Source organism: Desmodus rotundus, chromosome 4, assembly GCF_022682495.2.
Source record: "Desmodus rotundus isolate HL8 chromosome 4, HLdesRot8A.1, whole genome shotgun sequence".
Taxonomy (NCBI): domain Eukaryota; kingdom Metazoa; phylum Chordata; class Mammalia; order Chiroptera; family Phyllostomidae; genus Desmodus; species Desmodus rotundus.
The window spans coordinates 41752626-41771120 of NC_071390.1; the positions used below are offsets into that span (position 1 = coordinate 41752626).

At 38.4% G+C, this 18495-nt stretch overlaps 1 protein-coding gene across 2 annotated transcripts in view; it reads right to left on the reverse strand.

Annotated features, from left to right (window-relative positions):
* CTNNA3 (catenin alpha 3) overlaps positions 1-18495 on the reverse strand; it is a 1492024-nt gene that overhangs the window by 56998 nt on the left and 1416531 nt on the right. For both annotated transcript variants that reach the window (XM_053922528.1, XM_024561168.3), the window contains one exon: positions 1040-1145. In XM_053922528.1, the coding sequence (XP_053778503.1) occupies positions 1040-1145 (106 nt within the window). The remainder of the gene's footprint in view (positions 1-1039; positions 1146-18495) is intronic.

The window sequence follows — 18495 nt, forward strand, 5'->3', positions numbered from 1 at the left end:
GCTTTCAGTCATTTATTCATATATTAGGATATAGTTTCTTTTAACTATAAATAGTAAATCCTAAAAATTAATAAAATGTTTACAATGTTTAAAGTGGCAAGACTCTATCTATCCATCTATAATTTAAACATTCAAGAATGTTTAAAACTATTTGTCATTATTTCTTATATTTCTCCTCCTTTATACCCACAAATACAATATTGAATAAGAGAAAGTTCTTCATGTGCTAAGAAACAGAGGATAAAAAGAGTAACTAGTAAGAGCCTTCCCAATAAAAGTATATAGTTGCAAAGTCAAACAGAAAAGTGTTTTCCCCCCAAAGGGAGGTAGGCATTATAAAATTGAATAACATCAAACCTGCAAATTAATGCTGTATCTCAGTTTGAAATATTAATTAAATATCTCAGTATATTAACTAAAAAACTTAGAGATTTAAAAAAAAAGTTGGGTAAAAGGTAACTTTAATAACATAGCTTAGAAAACTGAAATATAGATGAGAAAAATGTAAACAAAAAGAAAATACCAAGTCTCTGTAAGGATTATATACTCTACATTTTATATCTTCACTTTAGTACTCGAATAATTACTATTTGTTTTACAATTTTACATAGAATACCAGAATATATTGTTGCTCAGAAAACCTAATCCAATAGAATTTTGAAATATATTACTTCTTGAAGAGTAAAAGTAAGAAATCTAAAAAAATACTAATAGGTAAAAAAAATACTAACATTGGGTATTATAGCCAATTGAGTATATTTGAAACTCAAAAAGGTGATATTTAAAGTAATTTGAATATATTTGAAGTTCAAAAATCTTAGAAATAAGCAAGTCCTAAGTAATAATAACAATGCCCTAAGAAATTAAGCTTCCTTAGAATGAAATGTCCACCATTTGTATATTAATTATTGAATAAAATTTAAAAATAATTCAATAATAAAATATCCAATACAGTAAAATCCAACTTTTAAAATTAACATTGAAATGGCGGAAAACAACGAACATAGACTTTCACCACATGCATCAGTAGAAGATTCACCTGGTTAGCGATCTGCCGAGCGAGGACATCCATCCTTGATCCCGATTCTGATATCATTTTAGCAGCATAGATCACGTCAGTTGTGTGCTTTAGTGGTCCTTTGCCCCTTAAAATAAAAGAGTACATGTTAGTTGTAGTGGTTCCTGTTAAGATACACACACACACCCTACACAAACACACATAAGATTTACACCCCAAAGTACTGGCCAATGGCTTTACATACTTCATTCAGTTTTAGACAGGCCTAAACTAGACTTTGGTATTAAAAAAAAAAAATGACACCCTGGCTTGTGTAGCCCAGTGGGTTGAGCATGGGCCTGTGAAGCAAAGGGTCACAGGTTTGATTCCCAGTCAGGGAACATGCCTGGGTTGCAAGCCAGGTCCTCTCTGGGGGGCATGCAAGAGGCAACCACACATTGATGTTTCTCTCTCTGTCTTTCTCTTTCCCTCTCTCTAAAAAAAATAAATTAATAAAATAATTCTATTTTATTTTATTTATTTTTTTACAATTCTTTCGGGTTTATTAAGAAAAACATGTTCTTTGAAGTGTCCCAGAATTTGCTTTTAGTGACAGATTTAACATTTTTCTCTTGATTTATTTTTTTCTTCTAGCACCTTCTTACATTTTTCTTAGTTTCTGTTTGTTTGGTTTTGGTATTCCTCCATCTAATTTCAAAGAATCTTGTTTCATTTCAGAGGAATTAGTAGAGCTGTCTTTTGTGGGTTACTGTGTTTTGCAGACATAGGTTAAGCAAAATCGAATGAAAAGAGTAGCAGTGTGTCTTTGTAATTAAAAAAAAAAGAAAAAGAAAATGGAGATCTCTTATTAAGATTCAGGAAATACTGCCGAGGAAATGCAGTACATTTGATCTCCATTCCCAGGTACTTCTTATAGTAAACTTCAGCTTAGAAATACTTTTGGATAATGTAGACAATGCAAGGCAAAAGTATTTTTCTAATTCTAGGAAGTTACATGAGATTTAAAATTTTATATATGTTAAACAGCACATTTTGATCAGCAAGGGCTACTTTTATCTCTGCTCTTTAATCCTTTTTTTAATAATGTTTCGGTTAATTGCATTTTTAAGCATATTATTTCTCTTCCACAATTAATTGGTATTTATGTCATCACTGAGTATGCACATGGAGTCACACTATCTTGTACTATTTCCCCCAAACCGACTGCTTCTTACTATTTGGGTAAGTAAATCAAGATAAATACCCACTTTGTTTCCTTGGTGGTAATAGAAACACCCACTACACAGAATCATTCTAAGGATTACATGCATTTATTTCTGCAAAGTGCTCGGAACATTGTTTTAAACAAAGTAAGCAGTTGATAGTACAAGTTATTCTTGTTATGGTTGTTACTTTAAAATAATCTTGACTTTTAATGCCATGGAATAAAAGTTGTATTCATTTAGAGATTTTTCAAGGTAGTTAAGAAGAAAAAAGTGCACCACTTACATTTTTGTAGAGGAATGAGATAAGGAGATATTTCCCTGACTTCTCTTTCCTCAAAAATAAGTGGGTGATTAGCCAGGTGAAAGTGACTGACCCATCTACCTAGAGCCACTCCTCTCGGTATCCCATTAGGTCCGATTCCTAATCCTCCACTGAGTGTTGGTTACTTGGGTTCTGTTCCTTGTGTTTGGCAGAGAAAGCAACCCTGAAGGAACTGCTCACTAACAAATTGTTTTATTTTCTGGGTTTTCCTGGGATTTTTTTTTATTTTTAAAATTTATTGGGGTGCTAATGGTTAATAAAATTGTATAGGTTTCAAGTGTACAATCCTATAACACATCGTATAATATTGCGACATGATTGTTTCGACATTCTAATGGGAGTGGGGAGAGTGAGGGAGATGGGAAGGGACAGGAAACTGGGCAGGGTGAGACAAGGAAGATTTGGAGAGGCCAAAACAGAGCAGAAGTAGAAGAGAAAGAGAGTGAAACAATCATTGTCCATTTCTGATTTACACCGTGGACTGGTCCTGAGGCCAGGTGCCCTACTGTTATTAAATCTAAGGGTTTGTTCTTAGAGGACAGTCTCCACTTACTAGGGAGACTATGACTACGAAGTAATGAAAGATAGAGGGAATTCATATAAAAATAAATGATCAGAATATTCTCTGCCTGAAAACTGAATACCAAGATGTGTGTGCCAAATAGGCCCTTTTTATTGCACTGTTTTGTGGCACCTCTCAAGTTCACTATAAGCAAATTTTCCTGTCAAAATGGAACATCAGGTCTAACAATGCAAACCTGGCCTCTGAAGATATGGTCCTTATCATAGTACTTTTTTAAATCTGCTGACACATGTTGCTTTGTAATTTTTTAAAAATCAACATTAATCGCTACAATATTTGAGTTGCTCTTATCAAATTTACCTTATGCATCAGCAGGACTAGATGTTATGTACATGGTTATGTTCAAGAAAGGCATTGCATTTCATTATTTCTATGCACCTCCAGAGAAAGTTAAACTTAAATAAAGCTGTCTAAGCTCCTGAAAGGGCAATGTATCAATTTTCAAGGTCTGAAACAATAAACAAAGCTGGTTTGTGAGGAGAGCAGCTAACACTCACAGTTTAAACAATGGACAAAAAAGTTATATCTAAGGAATACAGCTAATGTACCTTTCTGCTCAAAATAATATATTTCCTCCTATAAAATCTCTGCACCAATGAAAGGGAATTTACCCCTGGCTTTAAATACACACCTTGTTATGAGACCACTGTCTTAAACACATGGAGAACTTAAAAGTAACAGTAATACATTTTGACAGACTGCGATTATTCTCTTCCTCATGTTCCTAATTAAATGTATTGCCTGGCAAGCTTCCTACTGAGTGCCAAACAAAATACACATTTTACAAATGATTCCATATTATGCTAAGCTTCAGAGGAAGCTGCAATTACTGGAACTATGATAAATTTTTAAACATTCTCAGCCTGAAATGTGCTATGTAATGAAGGCTTTTTAAATTGGGATATATATTCAAAGGTTGTTTGTTACCTTCATTTTCATAATGGGTTCTCAGGATCTCCTGTCAGCAAATTGTGTCTTAAATCACTGAGTTTGGATCCTACAGAGAAAGACACCCACAGGAGGAGGGGTAGACTTTGGAAATGTTTTAAAGTAACCAATGGCCAGAAATAAATAGTGCTTGTGATAATAATCTATCTTCCCCCCCCCAAAAAAAGAGGGTAGACCAAGCTCTCGAATGCAGAGTGTCAATAAATCATTAAATTACAGGTTAGAAGTTATAATGGGAAAGAATGCAATAACCTGGTGATGTTGATGCCATCGAAAATTTTATCAATGCAGGAGAAAGCGATACCTTGAAACTTTCTTTGTGCAACATAAAGCTTTGAGTTCTTTTCGACACTGCCCCAACTTTGATTCTTATATCTCTCCCTGTCCTCTCCCTGTTTCTGGAACCCACCCCTCTCTTCTTTCTCTTAATCAGCACAAGTATTGTGCTAAGAAGATGATGCAGCTGATCAGTAATAGCTCAACCACTAGAGATCTGTGTTAATGATAGAAAATGTCAAATAGTTTCTGCTTCCAATGAAACACCCAAAGGTAAAATTATTTATTTAAAAAAGATCTTAAGACATCGATAAGAGTTACCGTGAGTGTAAAGGAGCACAAAGATGAGGGTTAGCTTCTGGTGCGGGGTGGTTAGAAGGAGGTCCATCGACAGTGACCTGATCACACGCAACAGCTGCAAGGGACGCCAGCTAGATCTGGGTCCCAGTCTCCAAAATTTAAATACGCGACACTACCTAAACTTTTGGAGTCACAGAAATGGTGGAAATAACACCGGTAGTCTGATGTCCTGGAATTTTTTTCTGAGGCTATTATTACTTTTTGTTATGCTTTATCCTGGGACCTTTCCCCCACCTCTCCCTTCCTCCCTTCATTTTAATCATTGAACTCAAACTAGTCATTACAATCACAATACTGGATGAGAAATTATACTTTGACATTTATTTATAATACAACAAACAACTTTTATCTAGAATCTTAGCGTTGGACATTTATTTTACTTGATTCTAACACTGAAACTTAGTGTGGCAATAAAACAGAGTGAAATAAATACGGACTTGGAAAACACACTCTGCCCTCACCCCGGCACTGACACTTGTCACCCACGTCCAGTGGCCATGGGCAACGACTTGGATGGTCTGAGCTTATCACCTCCTCATTGAAACGGTGACTGTGGCACGTGCCCCATGGCATGGATACATAAAATCATGTATTGTACGCAGTGTTTGGCACATACTAGTTGCTCAGCAGGTGTTAATTTTTTTCTTTCTCTTATCCCTTTACAAGTAACGATATTATGTAAAAGATGGTGTTTTAAATTTTGATTTAATAGTTACAGTACTGGCCAGACCATATGAACTGTTCTGATTTTATTGAGCTCCTTTTCACACCTCAGGATGTGACTCTGACTAAGAAAAAATGTGTGAAACAGATACACCTATAAAGTGGGTGTGCAGTTGTTGTCATTTAAGATTGTTCCTTGACTCCTCATAAGGAGTTGATTTACATTTAGTGTGAATCATACAACCAGTTTTGGTAGTATGAACTTCCCGAGATTAACAATTCAGCTCTACAATTCTCTTGCTAGTAGTTCTGACATTAGACACAAAAGATAAAACTAATTATCACGGAAACAACTGAAAAGGATGATGTAAAGAGAGGCACTAGACTGAAGCATGGAATAGTTCCTCTAACTACTCAAGCACAAAACTTTAATTAGGAAACTCTTCGCCTTGGATGTCACTTAGTCTTGTAAAGTATCATTCTCAAGTTCTGAGGACCCTATGAAATTCCTTAGAAAATCAGCTAGTGAATAGTCAGCTAACAATTTTTCTGAGTAATTAGTATCCTGAAAAAACTTTGAAATTCAACCCTGAAAAAAAAATGTCTTGTGAAAGAGGGAGCATAGTCTGAACATGTATATCATTATCCTCACCTTGTAATATATGTAACACACATGTACGTATATATTCATTTATGCTCTTTTCATTTCACATTATTCAGAGCAGCCTGACAATTACAAAATATCTGGTCATTAGCCAAACAATGTTTATTCCTCTTCCACATCACAATCGAGGTGTACTGCAGGGTGATAAGCTGAATTTCATCCAGCATTTAAGAACCCAGGCTGCTTCTAGGTACAAGATAACCTGCTCCCTAAGGCAGCACAGCCCTTGGATGGATCCAGTTCATTCAGACGTCTGGCAAAGGAAAAGAATGAGGATAACAGACGAGATTTTAGGGTTCAGAATAAGAATTAGAAAACATCACTCCCGCTGATATTTCAGAATCCGGAGACACAGACTCATTTAACTGAAAAGAAGCCCGGGGAACGTATTTTATTTGGCAACAGGAAGGAAAAAACAGGGCTTTACAAACTTACAGCATTTCCTCTGCACACACTACCAGGGGTGCTGTAATCCTGTATTTTCTTTTTTATTTTAGCAACAAAATCTGTGTTCCCCTTGAAGAGAACTCGGGGTGTCACCATGTAGGTGGGAAAATTGGGGAAAGTACCAAGCCGCTTCACCAATACAGCTGAAATGATAAGACCTATACTCTGCTTGAGCAGAAGACTAGTTCTATTTTTGTCCTGAAATTGTTACAGAGGGGGAAGGGTTGTCAGGAACATCTACAAAGGACACATGGACACAACCAAAAGGGGGTGGGATCGCGGGTGGGAGGTGGGGACGGCTGGGGGGGGAGTAGTGGGAGGAAAACGGAGACAACTGTACTTGAACCACAATAAAGAAAAAGTTAAAAAAATTAAAAACCTGAAAAAAAAGAAATCATTACAATGTATATGGTCTGTTATGAAAACTAAAAATTACATACATTTTCCTCTGTACATAGTGATTATAGTCTTTCATGTTCAATGTTGTATTTGTTTATGAAAAACGATAGGGTTTTTTTTAGAAATCTTTTTGTCAATCAGCCTGGAGATATTTTTTAAATTAAGAATGTTATTATTGTTGCTGTTGCTGTTGTTATTATTGTGTTGTGTGCATGGTCTGTGTGCATGAGTGCTGCACACTTATATGATAGGTGTGTACCCACATGTGCGTGTATATACAGGAAGTAGAAATTCCCTTCCTCAAATCCAAAAATTAGTTAAAAAAAAAAACAAGCCTGAAACACAAGTCTTTCTTCTGTTCTTCAGCTCTCAAATCCCTTAATTTGCCTTCTACCAGGTAGTGTGGTATCGAATCTAGAGAATATAAAATTCAGAGGACTTTATGAAGTACCTTCAAGAGTGAAAATCGCTAAACACCTAGGTGAAAGCTGTAGTAGAATTCGAATGAAGGATTTCTTCCACCAACTTTATTTGTTGTTAAGGCAAATAAGAGGTCAGCTAGCCAGATATTCTGATTTTTGTCTTCAATCAAGTGATAAACTTTTTCCTGTTCTTCCTAAGTATTCAGATGTACTAACTTTCTGTGTGATTTAGTACTGCAAGCATACATGCCAGCAATTTGTGTGCTTCTATGTTCCAGGGACTGAAATCCCGAGTTTCCTCACTCGGCCCTCACGCTCAGACTCGCCGCACAGCGCTACGCAGGTGGCTCACTGCGCACGGGTAAGAGTTGCCGTCCAGATCGTGGACACTAATCGAGCTTATCGCAACTTGTGTTGCCTTGAATGCTCGTTCTGCTCCTGGAATCTATTATCTTCACCCTTTTTACAAGAAAACAGAAGCTGAGAAGCCCAATGTTTTCTTAACTTTTCTCCAAGGTATACAAATACAGGTTAGTCTAAATTTAAGGAGTTTCAGTCACTAGTGCTTTCAAAGTAAAAAAGAAGTCATACAGGTGGAAGCATCATCATAGGGTTTCTGTCAGTGTGCACCTTGAAGCCCTGAAATTCAGTGGGAGCTCTGAACCAGTGGAGTATTTCCCACACTGCAAAGAATATATAACAAGGAGTGGTTCTTAGCCGTTGTTCTGAGTGAGGTCTTACTGAAGCATCATTCTCCGCGTGACCAATCCCAAGGGTTATAAAAGAAAAGATAACACTCTTTTTTAATTTAATTTCTGTCATTTATCCTTTCTTTCTCTTTTTCCTTTGTTCGTTCGTTCCTTCCTTCCTTCCTCCCTTCCTTCCTTCTTTCCTCCCTCCCTTCCTTCCTTCCTCCCTTCCTTCCGTTTATCCTACTTGGAGCTGAAAGCAGATACTTTTGGAGGAAGAAAGCGGTAGTTGTTTTTCCCCTCTCAGCTGGGCTTAGGCTTTTTGGCTCAGAGAGAAAAGGAACCTGAGGGTGGGGACCAAGCATTGAGCATGAAAAGTTTTTAGAACCAAACTGAGTCCTAGCCATGGTGGAAACTGTGGTATGTAAACATGAGGTTTTTCTAGTGATCTAAGCCCAGTTTTTGACTAGTTATGTCGTGTTAACATCACACCTAAAAATCAGTAGGAACAAATACAAGGACTCGGCAAGAAGAAATATCGGAACAACAGTGACGCCAGTTCTGGGTTCTGGAGGGAGCTGTGAGAATCAGCATCCATGCAGCAACCAACTGCAGTATTTCCTCTAGGCCAGCTTAAGTATTTCCCTCCCCATCCCCCACATGTTAGTGTTAGTGCGCCTCGTCCTTCTCCTGGGGCCACACACGAAACACACAGCCCAACCCTGGCTGGTGTAGCTCAGTGGATTGAGCACAGGCCTACAAATGAAAGGGTCACAGGTTCAATTCCCAGTCAGGGCACGTGCCTGGGTTGTGGGCCAGGTCCCTGGTGGGGGATGCTGGAGAGGCAACATCAATGATATTTCTCTCCCTCATTCTCCCTCCTTTCTCCTCTCTCTAAAAATAAATAAATAGTCTTTAAAAAAAAAGAAAAGAAAAAAGAAACACACAGTCCTGCGTGCATCAGATTCTAGCTGTGGCCAGAAGAGGGGGGAAGTCCCACGTGGGGGAAGATGGAGAAAGTTTTTTGGTTTTATTTCTTTTATTTTATTTTTTGGGGGAGGGGAGTTTTTCAAGTAATTACTATATGCACTCATTTCTTCTTTGAAACCTATAGGCCTTGAAAACTCTGGGAAATGTTTTCATAAGACATTCGGAAACTATAGCCACTGTTTACTTAAAGGGCTCATATGGGGACAACATTATGCTTAAAATGACTTGAGAAACTTTTGGAAGTAACTGGTGACTGAAACTGTGAAATAAGGGATAAACTTTGTGGGTTCTCCAGACTCACAAGGGTATGAGGATGGACAAGGAAAGCCGTTAGTGACTTTTTTCATGCATGGAGAAGTAACCTCTCCAGCACCAGCCCTTTTCCAGCCACCCTCTCCAAAGTGACTCGAAGTCATTATTCATCAATGTCTTCTCAGGACTTAATGGAAAATCTGTACTCAGCACCAACACTTGAAAACAGGTCTTTTCTCGCTTTCTACACATTACTTCTCTGAGCGTGCACATTAATCAAAGCCAATGTACTGTAAATACAATTGCACTCCCCGACTGTGGGAGTCCCTCTTATTCCTGTTGGCAGTGGCCTCAGCATTAATCATGTACACGATCTCTTACAGAGTCTGGGCATTTTTTCCAGCTTCCCCCCTAAACCACTGTGACGTACAAGCTGCTCCTTTAATATCAGACCAAATTTTATGGGCTCAGAAATAATCATTTTCAATTTATTAGAATAACGTAATTCAGCTTTTATTATCCAGCAGTTGACTTTTTCAAAGCCTCCATATCAACTCTCTTCTTACTCTAATCACAGCCTGATGTTATCCTAAGGTTCAGTTGAAGAAACAAACACACAGGAGTGAAAGGGCCACTGACTTAGTGAAGACTTATCACAGTTAATAGATTGGGTGCAGAGGTGGTTCAAGGATCTGGCCACAGTATCCAGCCTTGTTGCTGTTTCTGAGATGATAAATACTACCAGTAGGCCTTTGGCATGCCTGCTCTCCCCCAGTCTAGTCAGTTACAGCTACAGTTTATTAAATTCTAGTACCCTATAAAGGCTTGCCATTTTCAAATAATATGTTCATATTGAGTGTGACTTGAGATATACTGTTTTATGTAGCTGCTTTTTAAAAATTTGTTGTTTTAGAGAAAGAGTGAGATTTGTTTGTTGTTCCACTTATCTATGCATTCACTGGTTGATTCCTATAGGCACCCTGACCACGGATCAAACCCACAGCCTTGGCATATCGGGATGATGCTCTAACCAACTGAGCTACCCGGCTAGAGCTCATGCACTGGGTTTTCCGGTTAATGTACCAGTATTATAGCTCACTCTTCATTGCTTTACAGGCTTTATTGAATTATTGTGTAGTGACCCAAAGCTGATTTTTTAAAAGGGTATTATTTTAAAATTTGGATGAAATAATCATCTCTAGTTCAGACGCGCATGTTATTTTTTACTGTGTCCCTCTGTCAGTCCTAATATCGTTATTTATCTAATGCTACGTGAGACAACATGCTTAATGTCTCTTCAGTTAAAATAAATTAAAGCAATATCATTGCAAAACAGTAGTCATCCAGCATCGTGCCCACCTGAGTGATCCACGCTCACGTCTGCATGTGCTGGTCCTTAAAAATCTCTTGCCTTGGAATAAAATAGATTCATATGATACTTAGGTGTTTGTACCTTCTTTCATATTAAATTACTCTGTCGGAAGGGTCACATGTAGGTGTCAGACTGAACTATGTTAAAATAACTATAAACTCATTTAGAATTGTATGCTTAATGATTTATTTCTTATTCATAAAAAATTATAATAGAAAGACATGGAAAAGAAAGTCAGAATTTAGATGTCCTTCCTCCCTCACTCCCTTCCTCCTTCCTCCCTTCCTCTTTTCCTTCCTTCTTTCCTTCCTTTCATTTCCTTTTTTTTTTTTTTTTTTTTTTTACTTTCTAGACCTACTTGCTGTTTGTCAGATGTGGGTATTTCACTGCTGTGCCAGCGCTGTGCCTTGGTTCACAGTGTCCTGTGTACTGGGCCACAGCTCTCCTCTGCCCTTTACTGTGGGGGTTTATTTCATCAAGACTTGCCAGTTCTCTTTCTAAAAATAGGCATCAAAGGTTCCCTAAAATTGGGGGGGAAAACTTTAATGATGGCATGTGCACATATGGAGTGAGACAGCTGCTTTTCTCTCCTGCTTAGAAGTCCTCCCTGTTGGGAACCGCCCTGCCTGGTTTCAGAGGCTGTAACCCCCCATGGTTAAGGCTGAGTCAGAGTTGGGACCATAAGCCACTAAGGAGACAAAGCTTGTCTCCCTGGCAGGTGTGCCACCCCTGCCCACTTCACCCTGCTTGGCCCTGAGCTTGGCCAGTTAGCCAATGACGGGTAAGAATCCTCAAGGGAGGATCAACCTAAGCAGGCTCTGGTCACGAAAGAGGCCTGCAGGGAAGGACTCGGGGGGCTGTGGAAAAAGGGGGTGATGGACCCTCGCCCCTCGGCTTTGAAATAGCCTGAGTCCTCATTCTGTCTGCAAGAAGTCTCCTAATCCCTTGGCTGCCTTGCTTCCCTTGCCTGACTTAAGCCTGAAGCAATAACAGAGGGCAGTGCAGTCCTGTGCTGGGAGGGGCGGATTCCCTGGGGAATCAGGCCTAACAAAAATACATACATTCCTGTGAAACCTACTTAATTTGTACCCTCAGTTTAAGAGATAAGGGTCCAGACCTGAGATGAGTCTGGCGCCTAAAGTCTTATTGCCCTCTAACTAATTGGCTGTAACTCAGAATAAGCCCTCAGAGTTCTCTGTAAATCATGTATTGTTTAACCCTTACTGGCTGACAATGATTGATGAGCTTTATCCGTATTCCTCTGCGAATGAACGTAATAAAAGCCCCGGGAGAGAGAGGCTCCGGGCCCTTCTCCCCCTGAGAGAAACGGCCACCTTTCCTCCCCAAGCAGATCATGTCTTGGTAGTCTTTTTCTTCGGCCGTGGTGGAACCCGGGGGGCTGCGTTAAAGCCCCCCAACACCTCCCTAAACCCCAGTGTTTTATTTTTGAAAATGTTCCTTGAAATGTGAGATCCTGGACCTCCAATTAAATAGGGTTATTTAGGAAGAAAATAATAGGAAGTGAGAAGACCAATGGCCACAGGAAAGGGTGTTACCCTGAATGAAATCCAAATTTATGGTTCTCAAGAGAAAGCTTATAGAATTCATATATGTGGCCTATACTGTGTGCTGAATATATATTTTTGCCTCAATGGGAAATTGTAATATTTTCCCACAGGCTAAACTCATTAGATTTTGAGTATTTCATGGGGCCAGTTCTAAGAAGGATAATATGCTTATGCCAGAAGCTGGCAATCTGAAGACATCCCCTCTTCAAATTGAACTTTTGGTGCTTTAAACAAAAGTATTCACAGTTTTAAGCAAATAGGTTGCTTTGGAGACTTTTGTCAGCCTTCTCTGTCAGCATAGAATAACATGTTTTACCTTCATCCTCTATATATGTTTATCTGTTTATGTTACATGTATACTGTTTTGCTAATATTGTTATGCACATTTTGAAACAAATACAGAAATATAAATTGTGAAGAGAATAATTAAAGCTGAAGGAAACTATTTTAAATATCTTGTGAATGACACTGTCATTAAAAACAATCTCGAGACACAACATTCCCTTAAGGATAATTTTAACATGAGTATTCGATAATATAAATTCATAGTTCAGGCAGTTTTCTTGATAATTTTATTGCCCCATTCTTGAGATCTCTGATTAGATCATCACTGGTTTTACTATTTAACGTGACTAACCACTATCTCCTGCTAGGAATAAAAACAATTGTCAACTCTGACCTATTGTTCACTGTTTGGATTTTTCTTTTAATTATCCTCAAACTGTTTTTCCATGAAAATTTTAAAACAATGGATCCTATTTCATGAAGTTTAGTTTAGTTAAAGCTAGATAAGATAACTTATAAATCCAGTTAACCAGGCGCACATTAACTGTAATATGTTGAGAGTCATCGAACAGGTAAAGGCACCATAATCAATCCTTCTAGACCTCTGAACTCTCCTGCCTGGGACACACAGTACAGTGGAGTGCCAGTGTCAAATACACGTTAACACTAGTAAGGATACAATTCTTATGTTGGGATAACAAACATAAATAAAGTGTCAAATACCTTCTTTCCATTCTCCAATAGAATATCTCATAGCCCCAATTTGTAGATTGTTCTTTATAGGTGGAGCTCAAATGATATCTTCCCCCCCCAATTTTTTTTTTCTGTGGCCCACAGCAGGAGATACATATTTAGTTCCTCTGAACATTTTTAACATCTTACCTTTATCTCTCTTCAAATTGCTACCCTTTGGTGCCTCAGAGTTATGTATATACACGTATTCATTCTTGAACTAGAATCTAAGCTTGTTGGGGGAATGGCCCATGGATGATTTATGGTTGGGTTTCCCAGAGTATCTGGAAGCAGGGAGAGCCACGGCCTTACATGTCACAGTTCTTCCCAAAATGTATGTTTTGGGAGATAAGTAATCAATCCGCTTACCTTGGTTGCAAATAAACTTTATAATCTTGACTTCCCTTTTGTATTCCTGCCTCTATTAGTTATTATCAAACAATAGATTGTTATATGACATACAAAAGAATAACCAGCAATAATAATAAAAGGGTATTTTAAGGGTTCAAAATAAATGTCAGACTCACAATGGATAATCACCTTTGAAAACTGAAACGAGGCAACAGATGATCGTCATGATTGTCCTAAGACTCATTCTATTCTTCATTTTTAAAATGTGCATGAATCTACCGCCACATATTATACTCATCTGTAATATCGTCCCTTCTCCTTTCCTAAATTAGTTCCAAATAGAAGCTATACATGATCATAAGGATATGTTTTCTTTACTCCTCATTTTAGACACTGACTATCAGAGAAGGAAGCATCACACAGGAAAAAGGACACCCGAAAACAGTTTATTCCTGTGAATACAGATCTACAGTAACATCAACAGACTATTTTTAGGGGCATTTTTAGAGCAGCAAAGAACTGAAGGTGAAAGGTGAATTCAAACTGAAAGCCAGAAAAGAAAAAATAAGAAAACGAAGTCTAAGATACAAAAGAGCAACTTATTTTTAAACATAGCTACTATTTATAGAAACATGGCAAATACTCAAAGGGCTGGAAATTGTAGCTTCTGCTTTGTTTTCTGAGAGCTGAGCTTGGTCATCCCTTACAGTTTTCCATATATTCAAATGGCTCCCAAGGATCAGTAAAGTGAGATTAATGATTTAATTTTCTACTCAAAGGTTATGCTCCCATCATTAAGCCATGTGCATGATTACTAACTGTGGGGAAAATGGGCCAGGCCAGGCTCGTGGAGTTGCAGAAGTTTAGGTTGGACCAAACCTGATGGAAGGCAAGGGCCGTGAAGTCATTTGCACTGAGGACCCTGAAGGCTGCACCCACTGCTAGAATGGGGCTTCCTGCTAAATCTTGGAAACAGAATTTCCCATCAACTACCTGAGAAGAGATTCTTGGCAAGCATGAGCATGTAGCCTTGAGGCAGTTTCTGTTTTAACAATGAATAAGCAGATGACCTACTGTCTCTGGCAATTGGACTTACCCATTTCCATGGGATGGCACTTTGTCTTGGCTGATCCTGAGTTGGATTGAAACACACATCCTTACCTCATCTCTAACCTTACCTAGTCTATTGCTTTAAAGTGGACGAAGCCCTGATTTAGGGATCTTAGTCGACCTGGTCACCATGGGTCCCACTCTCAAGCCTCCCTTAGATACAGTTATTTTTCTCTTGCTGGTTCTACTTCCTTTCCTTTGTTTTCCTCTTGATCATGCTGTCTCCTACAACCTCACCAAGTAAGTTTTATCTTCCCTTTCTCTTCTCTCTCTCTTCTTGGGGCTTTCTTTTTTTATTCTTTGCCTCTCTCCTTTCTCTTCTATTTCCCCCTCCTCAGTTCCTCTGTTAGTTAAAATTGATGATGCTTCTTAATCTTACTTCAGATTAAATCAGTTGCTGACCCTTGGCTTTACAGAAGGTTTAATGTTACCCATAATATGCTAAGTTTCAATTGTGCTGTACAAACTGAAATGCACTTTCCTACAGATTATTTAATTATGATATATAGTACAAACCTGCACTATAAGAATGCCAGAGATTATCAGCCCCAATTACAAAAGAAAATACTGATGCTCATGAGCTCATGGCCCAATCAAGTGTGCACATTCAGGAACTGGCAGAGCGAACCTGTTATTTCTGATTCCTGCCCTATGCATATGCTATCCCAGGATGCCAGTTTCTCTTATTCTCAAACATGGCCCCTACTTCACCTGTCTTTAATGATGAAGGGTTCTAGTTTCCTAAGGAATTTTAGGAAAAGCTGTTTCACTTGCATACAGTGTGTTAATTAACACATATGATTAACAAATAATTATTAAGTATCGGTTATGTGTGCTTTGTGGGGATATAATGAATAGAAATATGAATACGGCATGGCCCCTACTCTCTGTAGAATAACTGAATGGAAATGGCACCCCAACTGAAAGACCATTTGGGAAAGACGGCCTTCCCTATTACCTTTAGCTGCATGGATGAAAAGCAGAAAAGGAGTTCCTTTATTCATCTGTAAATTTATAAATTACATAAATTTATATAACTACTGTGCATTTTAACTACAGACCAGGATTTTTTGTAGGCATCTGCATCCTTGAAGCTTGAAATCTAATAAGAATACAGTAAGGTTAATAAACAAATAAGCATGTACGAAATAAGACAGTGTCAGGTGGAGATAGTAAGCTAAAAATAAACCCAAGTATGATCAAATAGTTGGTTGGGGCAGAGGACAATATTAGTTAAAGGAGAAAATAGTTAATGTCTGTACTGAGTCTGGTATTAACAGAAGGTAAATAGCGATAATTGAAGTCTATTAAAAAAAGATATAACTTTTACATTTTAATGTCCAGCTGGAGTTGTAAAAGTGATCCACAGGGTATTTCCTAAGGAAGTAATTTCTTTCTTCAGTAAGTACTATAAACCATGTATAATGATATTAACGTATAGAATTAAGACAAGTGAATGAAAAACAGTTAATCCGAGTGGGCATGAATCAAGGTGCTTTATAATTACAAATGCCTTTGAACTATACAATTACAGAAACTAATGTTTAAATGGAACTTGATGGCCAATGAGTCTGACTTCTCTCAACTGTAGAAATGATTTCTAGAGCCTCTATGACTAATAGCTACTAATTTCTGACCACGTATTTCTACACTGGGGACCCAAGCCTCCATGGGATAGGTTTCTTTTTGTTAGATTGGCAGCTTTAACTGTTAAGTATTCCTTGAAATTGAGCACAAATCTGCTGAATTCCTCACATTGGTTCTAGCTTTGTCTCCTGGAGCAACACAGAATGCATCTCCTACAAGAATAGTTAAATTCAGATATTTGGCATGTTTAAGACACCTTTGTATTTTCAGAAAAATGCATTCTAGAATACTGAGGGGGAAAAGGGGGCTTTTAAAAATCAAATACAATTAAAAAGCAAAGAGAAAGAAAAGAAGAAAATACCTTTCATTGTATGAAAGTGACAACTAATTAAATTGCTTTCTTAGAGTCAAACTAGGGAGGAATGAAAACAAAGGAGAGGAAAAATACCCGATAACTACAGTCAGATCTAGGGCAGGTCTGGAGAGGCCCAGGTGGCAGAGTGGTCTTGAGTGGAGCACAAAACGCTGGAGGAACAAACAGCCCGCTCAGATGACTACAGTGACAAGCAGCAGCTAATAGAGGGAGGAATTTTAAAACATTTAAGGCCAAATTTGTAGGACCAACCAAGGCATCAAAGTAGACAAGAGGCAAAATAAGCTGTGGCCGTCTGGTGGCCCTTCAGTTAGAACTACATTACAGTGAGATGATATTTGAGCTCTAGCTCAGAGCTCGGTGTTTCAATATTTAACCACGATTATAGATAACAGTAAGTCAGTTAATAAGTGGAAAGAAGTATAAATTCCAGGTTATAATCAATTTTGAAACACTCACTAATGGTTACTTTTTTATCATCTGACAGTTTCTATGTATATGTATATATAAGGTCTGTCCAAAAGGTATCCAGCCATGTAATATGAAAAATAGAGACATTCACTGAAGAAGATACAAAATACAAGAAACAGCCCTGGATAGTGTGTCTCGGTGGATTGAGTGCTGACCTGTGAACCAAAGTGTCACCAGTTCGATTCCCAATCAGGGCACATGCTTGGGTTATGGGCCAGGTCCCCAGCTGGGGGCACATAAGAGGCAACCACAAATTGATGTTTATTTCCCTCTCTTTTTCTCTACCTTCTCCTCTCTCTAGAAATAAATAAATAAAATATTCAAAAAGAGATAAAACAAAATACCAGAGACATTGTACATAGGACAATGACAGCTCAGTGCCCTTCATTCTAGGCACCTTGGGACCTCACACAATACTCTCAATCACCATCAGCTTCCGCATCATATTTTCCTGAATCTCATCAATAGTCTGAAGTCTCTTCCCTTTCAAAGGTATTTTAGTTTTGAGAAAAGCCAGAAATCACAACACACCAAATCTGGGCTGTAGAGGGGCTGAGTCACCTGAGTGATTTGATGTTTCACCAAAAAACTCTGCAGGAGACGTGATGCGTGAATGGGCATGTTGTCATGATGAAGCTGCCAATCACCAGTTGCCCATAGCTGCGGCCTTCTGAATCATCTGAATTGTTCCCGCAGAGGAATATTCAAGGTTAATGCAAAATTTGATGCAGATTTGTTGTTCTACTCAGTCATTTTGAATGTGACAGCTACACAGTACACATGCTCACTCAGTGGTGTCTACTGCCCCCACTGACTAGGACAGAGAAGTCATTATTGTTCATGCATGCGCATTCCAGTCCATGCTCCTTGGCTCTCAGGTTACATTGATGTGAAGCAAACCATTCTTGTTATGTTAACAATGGCTGGACTTTTTCTGGAGAGACCTTGTGTGTGTAGAGTGCATCCACTCTCTGTAAACAAAGTTGTGTCTCCCGAAAGGCAGCTTGCAGGCTTTGTTTAGCCTTGTGTAGCACCCATAACATTTCTCTCTTAGTCCTTTATTTTGGTCACTGTTCTGGGATTTTTCTACTACTCCATTTAACAACTAGTTTCTGCTTTCGCCAGAATTGCTGCTACTAACACCAGGAATCTGGACGTCCATGTCAGTCTGCTGCAGTCTTGAGGGGTGAGGTGGGGACAGTGACCTGTTACAAGAGTCATTGCATAGTTAACTTCTTTCAAGAGTCAAATTCAACATCTTTGAAATGGTGTAGTAACGTCAGTCCTTTCCTTCCCATGGAAGAATTTCCTGAGTTAAATGGGGCTAATGCATATTGAAGTATTTTGTGTATTTCCACTTTCTGTAGAGATATATGAATACTATTAACATCTACATAAAGTGCTAGAA